The 11,386-nt window shown below is 43.5% G+C and overlaps 1 protein-coding gene across 2 annotated transcripts; it reads right to left on the bottom strand.

Annotated features, from left to right (window-relative positions):
• Positions 1–561: 561 nt before the first annotated feature.
• ODC1 (ornithine decarboxylase 1) lies at positions 562–10,954 on the bottom strand. Of its 2 annotated transcripts, none has more exons than XM_071548345.1 (11): positions 10,679–10,954; positions 8,042–8,189; positions 7,702–7,875; positions 7,361–7,533; positions 6,943–7,077; positions 6,710–6,791; positions 5,984–6,067; positions 4,599–4,761; positions 4,398–4,510; positions 3,902–4,116; positions 562–1,038 (listed from the first exon to the last, which is right to left on the bottom strand). In XM_071548345.1, the coding sequence occupies exons 2-11, from the start codon at positions 8,141–8,143 to the stop codon at positions 897–899; spliced, it is 1,383 nt and encodes a 460-aa protein (XP_071404446.1). In that variant the 5' UTR covers positions 8,144–8,189; positions 10,679–10,954; the 3' UTR covers positions 562–896. The 2 variants fall into 2 exon arrangements, with proteins under 2 accessions (XP_071404446.1, XP_071404447.1); XM_071548346.1 differs by having other exon boundaries at positions 8,042–8,186.
• Positions 10,955–11,386: the final 432 nt, after the last annotated feature.

The raw sequence follows: 11,386 nt of genomic DNA, 5'->3' as shown, positions 1-11,386 counted from the left end.
CCATTTCTTACCCATTTTATATTAAAGCCGTAGGCAATATGGGTCAGAGAGTCATCCACAGTGTTTCAGCTTTCCCGTAACATATTTTAGTTCTCATGCACATAACAAGCAACTTGTCAGTAGCAGCCATGGAGCTTGTGTCATATTCTCTCATTAATAACTAGATGTGTTTAAACAGCCATCAGTCCTGGCAACAACACTTTTGGACTAACTTCATAAAACCAGCACTGCATTGACCTTGCAATACACAAACTGTGTTAAGCCCATGTTCAGTAGAGAAAAACAAATGCAAATCCACAAGAATTCACACAGTATCCAATTTGTTGACAGTCAACTTTTCCTAATCACATATTAAAAAAGGACACAATTTAGTTTCCCTACCCATTGAGAGTTTCCTTCATTTCTGAGAAAGCTGGGAGGGCAATGGTAGGGGAGATGGCAATTGTGGTACTCATTAATTAATAAGTTCTGTGCTCACATCATCTGATCTGCCTTCATACATGCTGAAAGAGCCATTTGTGACACGTTAATTATCTACAGATTAACCAGACACAGGACCAGTTATTTCAATATACTTTATTTTAAAACAGGTAGGTCACAAAGCACTAAGCTTAGCCCATTCTGCCATACACAAGCTACAAATACTTGTTTGACAGTTGAGGGTCAGTCTTTAATAGCATACATGAAAAGTGAATAAAAATCCATATAAAACAATATTCAAATAGTTTCCATAGGAACACAGATAATTGTGACCCATCTCCTAGTCATTTTGTTGCATTTATGCCAAACCTAAACTTTAAAAAAACCACTTAAAAATCCTAGCAGGAATTAAGTTAATGGTCCCTCAAATGCCCTAAATTCAACGACTAACCTTGCAGTTAATTACTAAATATTACCTATACATTAATACTAGCTGAAGCACAAGTTGCTGGATATTCAATTCCGCTTTCCCAGGCACAAGAGAGTGGCAGACTAGCAATATCCTGCTCCTCCACTTCAGCTAGGAACCCTTGCTCCTTGATCCGCTGCATTAGTTGCCTAGAAAGAAAAGAAGAGAAAGTCAAAAAGTGTTTCACTACAGCCTGCCTAAAAAAGTAAGCAAGGTCATTTTTGGGTTTTTTCACTGCCAGGGAGTATGAAATGAACACTTTATTCATGATCTGCAATCTAGGCATTATTACCACAGAGGGGAAAAAACCAAAAATAATAAAACAGAATCCATGCAGGGCACTTCTGGCTGGCTAAGTTTTAGGGCACATGTCAATACCAAGTTGGTTTCACCATTTCTGTGTAGGACTTAGATCTGTAAAGATGTCTCTATATGCCTGTAGCAACATCTGTATACCTCATGCTATACAGATTTACTGACGTAGTTCTCAATAGTTCAGAATTTGAGACCTGAAAATCCCTGACAACTTGACCCCACACTCTCACATTTCTGGGTAATCTGAATCAAGTAAAAGTATGGATGACAGACTAGGAATATAAAGGAGCTGACCAGTGAGAACTATGTAACTCCTTCCATATTCAGATAGTTGCACTAAAAGACAACTTCAGAAAAATTTCAGTTGACTGAGTTTTTGGACTTAGTTCATAGATTCATAGAATGGTTTGAGTTGGAAGGGAACCTTGAAGATTTAGTTCCAACCCCCCTGCCATGGGCAGGGACACTTTCAATTTAAACCAAGTTGCTCAATCCAACCCATCCAACCTGGCCTTGAACACCTCCAGGGACAGGACATGCACAACTTCCCTGGGCAACCTGATCCAGTGCCTCACCACCCTCACAGTAAATTTTTTCCACATATCTAATCTAAACCTACTCTCTTTCAGTATGAAGCCATTCTCCCTTGCCCTGTCACTACATGCTTCTGTAGAAAGCCTTGCCCCACCATCTTCTCTGTAAGTTCCTTTCAGGTACTGGAAGACTGCAATTAGGTCACTCCAAAGCCTTCTCTTTTCTGGGTTGAACAATCCCAGTTCTCAGCCTTTCCTCATCGGAGAGGTGCTCCATCCTTGTGATCAACATGGTGTCCCTCCTCTGGACTTGCTCCAACATGTTAATGTCTTTCCTGTGCTGGGTACCCCAGGGCTGGATGCAGCACTGCAGGTGGCATCTCACCAGAGCAGGGAGGCAGAATCCCCTTCCTCAACCTGCTGCCCAGGACACGTTTGGTTTTCTGGGCTGCAAGCTCATATTGCCAGGTCATGTCCAGCCTCTCATCCACCAGCACCTCCAGGTTCTTTTTGGCAGGGCTGCTCTTGAATTGTTCATACCCCAGCCTGTACTGATAGTGGGGGTTGTCGTGACCCAGGAGCAGCACCTTGCACTTGTCTTGTTAAAACTGCCTGAGATTCCCATGTGCCCAGTTCTCGAGCCTGTCCAGGTCCCACTGGATGGCATTCCGTCCTTCAGGAGTGTCATAAGCACCACTCAGCTTGATGTCATCTTATAGTTCTAATTATCTTAGATATGCAGGGCAAAGAGTTGTGCTACTACATGGCTCCTCATGTACTACTAGCTTTTACTCACAGACATATCTAATCATCTTTGTCCTTATCTTTCAGTTTCTAGCCACAAATTTAGTTGTACAACTTTATAACATGTAGATTACATTGCAAACAACTTTTCCCTGGCCTACAAAAATCTGCACAATAATCTCATTGATGCATTACCCTTGGTTAAAGGCCAGCTTATATCACAGAATTCTCTTGCCAAAACAGAAAACACAGGCAGTCCTGTAGGGCTGAAAGAGGGCCATGGCCTTGGATAACAGTTATGTCTGCACAATTAAGCTCAGTATGCCTCAGACCAAACACTAAATTTTAATAGAAACCTAGTGTGACAGAGAAAAAGCTAATTATTCCCCTACAGAGCCATTTTTAGTTCTATTAGACATAATTCTGGAGCCTTAGAGGAAGTCTAAAAGCTTAATTTGATGTGAAAAATGTTTAAATCGACAGGAGGTTTCACCAAGGGAAAGGAGTAATACAAGCCTTGCTTATGGAGACAAAGCTAGTAAAACAATGGAGAAAGCTTCCCCTTACTTAAATGGCAGGAATTTCCCTGAACTTCAGAACTTTCAATAAATTTGAAAGCAACCCAACAGGAGAGTTAATCACGCTTTAACACAACCCTGCTGACCAAATGCCTTCTGCCAGTTTAGGAGGCAGATATCAATATAGAGCTTCCTCTTAAGAGATCCCACTTTTACAGAAGATGCAATCCATTAACCTGTTTTGCACAGAAGAGCATCCAGGTTACTTTAAACTACTGTTTACGGTGCAGTTTCACAGTACCCTTGCACTTAATAGGTGGTCCTGCTTTCTTTGCTTACCTGTTTAATAACTTCCTGTGGAGATCTAGCACTCTGCACTGAGCAATGAGCCAGAGCTCAACCTGAACCAAGGAACAGCTCTCAAATAAACAGACAGATCATACTGTGAAGCAGCACTGTTGTGTGTCCTGCAATCAGGTTTTAGCAAGCTACCAACTTAGAAGACAACATATTGTTAGAACTGTGATTGACTGGTCTCTAACTACTGGTCACAGAACCTAATTGTAAAGAATCCTTAATGATTCTGTGTGTTATGCCGAAGTGAAAACACTAGATAGAAGCCCAGATTAATGAAAACTCTGAACATTGCTCCTTTAAAAGCACCTCTCCTGGAAGTATGTACATCAGAGAAAAGGAGTACAATAATAGTGTCAGCAATGTTCTAAGCACATGGCAAAACCTTCAGAGGCACTGCCTTTTCCCACACCAGGAGGTTTCAACCCAAAGAGCTATAGCACGAAAACTATGGCCCTGCTTGTTGAGGGGCAGCCAACTGACATGGGCCATGGACTACAGTCATCTGTATCAAAAGCACTGATGGATCAAAATACTTCACTACTAACCATGCTGGTCTTGACATCACATAGTGTATTGTTGGCCTCTGGAATCCATTGAAAGTAGAAGCTGCTGCTACAGTATAGGCACCCATGTTTTCAAACAGGATCCAGTCACCAACTTGCAACTCTGGCATATTAAAACGCTCAACAATACGATCTAAGCCATCACAGGTTGGTCCCCATATGCTGCAGGAGTAGCAGCTGTCATCTGGCTTAGGCCGCTAAAGGAGAGAGAAGAGTATAATTAGTTGACTATCAAAACAGACCTTCCAAAAGTAGTATCATGATTAGTGTAACATTCCACTTCGCCAAGGAGAAAGAGCTGTTTGCAGATCCTTCTTCACCACTGGCTTTGAGTTAATTCCACTGCATGCTTCCTGAGTTAAATACCAAACTCTGGCAACATGGAAGGGTGCAGTGAACTGAGAAGTGACTGCTGTGACAAGGATTATCCTACATCCATGACACATGACTAGTATGTGGTACTCCTGAATGGGCATACCTTTTGCAGAACTGGTTTAACATGTGCATGATCATACAAGATGCAGTTGAATGATCCATAGACTCCATCATTCACGTAGTACATAAGAGTTTTGTCATTTGCATCATCTTCATCTGGAAGAAGTTGAGACATCAGTAAAGAGAATGCTTGGAAAGAAACACACAGCTGGCTAGAACTAAGAGTAGGTCTAGATTTACATACCATCAGAACCTGTTTGCTCCTTTAATACAATTTTCTTTGCAATGATGTTGACTGCCAGCGTGAATGCTGATGCAACATAGTATCTTCCTGGCTCTGCAATAATATTTATTCCAGAATCTGAAGGGAAGTATTTATCCAGTGCTGGGTTGATTACACTTGTGATCTAGGGAAGAATCAGAAGCCAATGTTAGAATTTCAGCACTTACTCAGCTGCTATTTTAAAAGGCTGAGATGAAGTCAGACTCTCAAGTTCACAATTATATACTAGTCAAACATGTACCATCTATTAACACCTATTATAATCTCTATGGATTACTTTTTCTTTATTTTTCTATTCAAAGTCTTGTTTGCGATTAAATTTACACGAAGCAACAAAAGCAGGCATCAATTGCAGGTTAAAATTTAAGTAACAAACCAGCTCATGTTTGAGTCTAAAGGCAATCATCATTCCTAGATTCGTTAAACCAACATTAATGCCCTGCAAGTTCCCAAACTTCAAATTTGATTTCTAGTCCGCTTGTCATTCTGCTAATGATGCAATATTCCTCATCTGACTGCATCCTAAAGAAGTCATCTCACAGGATCATAAGAATACAGAGGGTCTTATCACATTTGAAATTCAGTTGCCTTCATGAACAGTTAATTCCAAGTTTGTAAGTTAACATTAAGCTGCCCCCAACCACAGCATGACTAAATATTGCCATGCAGCCCAATGACATCATTATTTGCACTTGATGTCTCACATATACCCATACTAACACTACAAGCCAAACTTCGTTATATAACTTACTGTCTCCTTGTGTTAGTATGTAACTATATTTAACACACCATAGGTTAGAAGGGCAGGTGCTTGACAACATTGCTTTAAGTGGAAGACCTATTAATATCCAGCCCCCTTGTCTCTTCTGAAAGCAGAACTACTACTGTGTGAAAGCAGACTGGAGAACACTGAACAATTTAAAAATTATCCAAAAGCTAGCTCGAAATCAAATCAGACACTGATCTAGTCTGCTGCCACTCAAGGGCAGTATGAGTTCTGGACTACTTTTTTCATCCTATCTGGGAGCAGTGCCAATCTAGACAGTCTGAAGTACAGCATCAACTGGAAGAAGTCTATGCCAGTAAGAATCAAGCCTACAATTAAAATTTGCTTTTCAAGTTTGAGATCTCTGCATGTTTATGCAGTCATTTAGCTATGTATCTAATGAGTTCATCTAAATTTTAGTTTTCAGATTAATTCCTCTTTTCCTCTAAATTACATTTCTGACCAAGCAGACATTCTTGCGAATGTGTCTGCATACAAACAGAAAAAAACCCATTTTGTTTAATCCAGATCAACATTCAAAGAGACTACACAACCTGAGAAGTTCTTAGCAATAGTATACCTCTTCAAATTTAAGCTTGACATCTTCAGAGCCAGGGAAGCCACCACCAATGTCAAGCAGATACATATTGAAGCCAAGTTCAGCCTAAAATGAGATTAACAATACTGTCAAGAAATCAGTTGCTAATTTATTATTTTAGCCTAAAAGGTAATGTTAGGTAATTCCATTAATATTTGAAACAGAGCTGAAACATCATGTTTAAGTAATAGTCACTTGAGTCTATTGCACCAATTTTAGTGCATTTGTAGACGAGTTTTGCCAAACTGGTCAAAGTAAGCCATTATGACCTCAAAAATTCCAACATGAAATCAGTGACTTAGACAGCTTTTAATCCCATAGCAGTTTTACACTTTGTTCAGTTTTGTCACAACAGCTGAGCAGTAGTTCCAGAGAAAGTACAGTAAGACTTGTATGTATGGCCAAACTTCACGAACGAAGATTTGGGAAGGGCTCTCCCCACGTGGGTGTGCCCTTCCAGCCTGCACAGTGGATTTTAGGTGAGGCTCAGCATGCGCAGAACTGGCCCCACCGTTTAAGTCCTGAGGTTCATCTGCCACGGCCGAGCGAGCTTGGACCGTGCCAGTGAAGTCCTCAGGACTAGAACCTACAGCACCCGGCATTTCCCAGGAGGTCTCCCATCCAAGTACTAATCCGAGGCTGACCCTGCTCAGCTTCCGAGATCTGACGGGATCAGATGTCAGAGAGGCATTTAACAGTAAGACTTACTCCCATATCAAACACACAGCGAGCATCAGAAATTGCTTGAACAAAGGTCTCTGGGTCTGTACATCCACTTCCAACATGGAAACTGTGAAAAGATACAAAATATCAGTTGCTATTCAGCAAATTAGTCAAGAAGTCTATAAACTATCAGCACATGCAAAGGCATCTCTATTGTCAGATAGAACATTTAAATAAATTTTATTTAATATTACTGGGTTTTGACATTATCAACTCACCTAACTCCAACAATGGCAAGGTCAAGTTCTTTTGCACGCTCTAGAAGAAGCCTGCTAGTCTTAAGTGTAGCTCCAAACTTAACACTCAGACGACAAACTGCTTTGGAATCATCAGTTGTAATGCGCAAGACTAACCTAGAAATAGGAAAAATTGAGGAGTTAAGTTTCAGTAGAACAGACATCATTATCAGGCAGCTATGACCTCAGAATGAGACTGAGCTTAAAGACACAAACTTCCCTGTCTATCTCTTCCAAATGCACCAGTAATCTATACAGGATTAGATATCACTGGTTAGAAGTATGTTTATTTTCTCACAATTTTGCAGCCTATCTTATCTAATAAAGAACAAATTTCAGGCAACAGCAGATGTTTTTTGGGAACACAAGGAAGAATTATAGAACAATTAGCATGACTTACTTGGCTTTCGGATGGGCCCTTGCAACTTTCATTAGTTCTACTTCACTATCAAATGTCATCATCTGTACACCACTGCTGGCAGCATGTTTGATTTGAGATACTTGTTTGCAGGGATTTGCATATATTATTCGCTCAGATGGTACACCAATGCTCTGTACCAGCTGTATTTCTGTCTGAAGAAAGAAGAGACTACACTTGTAAAAGATATTTCTGGTTGGATGACTAAAGTAATCAGAACAACAAAAGCAACACCATTGGGTTATGCCTAATTTTATATAAGCACATCTTGTAAAGCTGAACATGTATTAACATTACAGATCAGAACATAGTCAAGATCTTACCTTACTGGCACAATCAAATCCTGCACCAAGAACAGCAAGTGTCTTCACAACAGCTTTGCTGTCGTTACATTTTACGGCATAGAAGGGGGTTACCCGGGGAAGGGCCTTATGCCATCGCATGTGCTTCTTCACAATGTCTCCAAGGTCAGCAACATAAAAGGCATCTTTATCATCCTAGAGCAAACACACATCTTAACATTACAAACAACAGATAACATGATAACGCGAGAGGTCAGCATTTGAGGAGGCTGCCTTGCAGATCATTTGCAAAGACAACTTGTTCCATTAGTTTATAAGTTTGTAACATTACGAAATACAGCAGTTTTCCCATCATACTTACAGAAGATGACACTTCATTTATTTTTTGGTCAAGGATGTCCTTGGCAGTAAAGCCTTCATCAAGGAAGGTCAGCTCAAATTCTTCTTTGCTGAAGTTACTCATGTTTCCAAGATTTCAGATTTATGTGAAAGGATTTAAGTATGAACTGCTGAGGAAAAAAAAAACCCCAACATTAATTACTTCATTTAAATTCATATGGTTTACATTCACTACTTCACTTGGATTCATATAGTCATTATATAACCACTACATTATGCTCATATCACTTACAATTATACAATTCCTATAGTTATCACTAATAGCTGCATAGACTGGAAACTTGCATAATGACAGAGCAGATGTAAGCAGAATCAAGGAAGCATGCCACAATAATATTGCTAGCTGGAAGGCAAGTTCTCCTCTGTTCAGCAACTGTATGATGTACTCAACCTCCTCACAGAAAAAAACCAATAGTCTTAAGCACTATTTTAGCTTGCCAATTTAGTCAGAAACAGTTTACTCGTTACTTCATACAGAATCCAAGATTGTTACTGACTTCTGAGTAGTATCAACTCCTACTAGGTCCAAGACAAGTATCTGACTTCTTATTACACTTCAGACTAAGCATAAACCAGACATGAGACATGGGCTTTCCCTGAAGTTGCTCTCTTGGTGGTTTGAGCGTTTACTCATGACTTCCAAGCTGTATGAAAATCTCAGCTGTCAGGAGTGGCACTAAAAGACTGATTCCTAACTCTGACCTGCAGACAAAGTTTTAATACTGATCCCAATTAACACTTTAGAAGATGATTTTACAGCAGTCCATTACAAATCTTCATTGCTGGCAGAAATCTACCTCCCAAGCAGAAAGTCCCTTGAGAACCAGAACTAAAGAGCAAAAGCACATTCCTCTGCCATCCACGAACTACGAAGCAAGGCCATGGCAAAATGTATGTGCCATCCTTTTACTGGGTAGCCCAAAGAGAGAATGACAGCATATTACATTAAGCTGTTAAGCAGAGTGTGTGCTACCTTTTAAAGATCTCAGCCTTGCAAGTGACTCATAGGGAAGATATGGTTTCATGTAACGGGATCCAACCCTCTTCCTTGTCTCAGCCTTTTTTTAGTCATACAGATTTGGACTGAAAAGGATACAAACTCTAAACTATTCACTAATCTTTAGTTACATCACTGTTCACTCTATTTTCAAAAACTCTGGCTATAAACCAATTGAAGAATAATATTTTATAGCTGTTACAGATTTAAGTTTTTAAGACCAACAGAATCATTCACTTCATACACTATGTATAACAAAATTCATTGAACTCGACTTAGTGAGTAACTTGGAAACATCAGCAATTTTAATTCATTTCAACCTCTAGAAACATATAGCACCTGAACGGCCAGTGTCAAGAACTACTCTTAATCATTTCTCACTTATCAGAGATAAATCAAATTTGGGATTCAAACTAGATTAAGCTTTGACTCTGATAAATCCAATAATCCATTAAGCCTCATTCTCCCCCTGCTCTCATTCACGTGCAGCAATAATTTTTCCACAAGCTGGATTAAAGTCTTCTGTTAACAGCCTCTTTGAAAGGACCCTAAGAAACAGCAAATTAAACACTTCTCAGGAAGGTGATCGGTACTAAGAAGCAGCTGCATCTCATCACAGCTTTTTTTCTTTTGCAGTTTTGCAGAAAGCAGTTCAGGGACTTCCAGTTGTGGTTAAGAGAAGTGAACACCATCAGGAAGAATTTAGTTTAACCTTTCCTCTGCAGAGCTCTGCATGAAAAGCACTTTTCCTATTAACCTCTAAAAGGGAAATTACTTTTACTGGCCACAACAGACTTCATTAAGGAGTTATTGCAAGTTCTTTCCATCTCCATCTCCTTGCACAATTTTAACTACAGTGTAATTACACAGAATATGATGATATAGGTGCAAATGGTAAGCCGCCTCGAGTATATTTCTATCTGGACTGCGAGTAAAGTGTCTGCAGCTTCCCTGAAGAAAGGCAATTTGTGCTCATTTACAATTTGTTCTCCAGAACATTCCCTTATTCAGCAGCTGTATTTAGACAGAGCTGAGTCATGCCTGCAGGGTCTGTACTCAAACAGCCAAGCTGTGTCTAGAAAAGGTGCCCGAGGTGATCCCGACCCTGCAGAGCGCTGGGGGCACGGACGGGGCCGGTGCCCCGCACTCACTGACGGCCCCTCCGCCGGAGCCAGCTGGGCACTGCTGGAGGGCAACTGGGTTGGAACGACATGATCTTCCAGGCCCCCTTCCAATCTAAACCATCCCACGATTCCCTCCCATCCCAGGCAGGGTGTGCTGTGCAAGGGGGCCCACCGGTGAGTCCGGGCGCCCCGAGCGCTGTTCCTGCCACGCACCTGCCTTTCCCCGCCCCGGAAACAGCCCGGCGGCCACGGTGGGGCCGTCCCTTCCCCCGCTCCCGGGACGCGCCGCCAACACTCCCCAGGCGAGCCGGCGAGCCCGTCTGGCCCGTTCGCAGCCGCCCGGAGCTCCCGCCGGGCTCGGGGATTCCCCGTGCCTGACGGCAGAGCCGGCGCCCGGCCCGGGCCGCGCCGCTTGGCAGCGGCCCCGCAGACACGTGGCTCCGCTCCGCCGCCCGGCACAGCCCGCCGCCCGCCTCACCTCGCCTCGGGCAGCGCTGCCGGAGCTGCTGTCAAGCCTCGGCGGCGGCTGATCTCCTCGCTCCGAGCCGCCTCCTCCTCCTGCGAGCCGGGCGCAGTGCGCGGAGCCGGGCGGGAGCGCCGGGCCGGCCGAGGAGGAGCGGGGCGAGCGGAACGCCGCGGCTGACAAAGCTTCGCCACGGCCGCCGCGCTCTTATTTATAGCGCAGCACGTCGCTGTGGCAACGCACCAGCTCAAACCAGCCGCGATCGGCTGGGACCGGGGCGCTCCCACCGCCGCTATTGTGACGCACGGCCGGACATGCGCAGCACCGCCCCGCGCCCGCCCCGCCCGGCCCCCGCCGCGCCCCCGCCGTGCGCTCCAGCCACGGCCACTGACACCGACAGGGCCCGGCCCCGCATCCCCTTCCCCTGCGGGCCCGCCCAGTGCGGCATCCACCTGCGGCGCGTGTGTGCGACCCCAGCCCTGCCCGCTACCAGCAGGTGCACGGCCGGCGCCGCCCCTGCCTCCGGTTAATACCCCCGTTTCGGTACCCCCAGTTCGGTGCCCCCGTTTCAGTACACTAGGTTCGGCACCTTATCGTGAAAAAGCAGCCGCAGGAGGCCGGAGGGCTCCGGCTGCCAGCGATGCTTTTGGTGCCCTTTGGGGAGGCACCGCTGAATGCGGACCCGGAGTGCCACACGCGGATTGTCCGGGGGGTGACACTGGC

The sequence above is a fragment of the Pithys albifrons genome, chromosome 2 (genome assembly GCF_047495875.1).
Source record: "Pithys albifrons albifrons isolate INPA30051 chromosome 2, PitAlb_v1, whole genome shotgun sequence".
Classification (NCBI taxonomy): domain Eukaryota; kingdom Metazoa; phylum Chordata; class Aves; order Passeriformes; family Thamnophilidae; genus Pithys; species Pithys albifrons.
The sequence above is the reverse complement of the archived record's forward strand: the minus strand, read 5'-3'. Positions and strand labels throughout refer to the sequence as shown.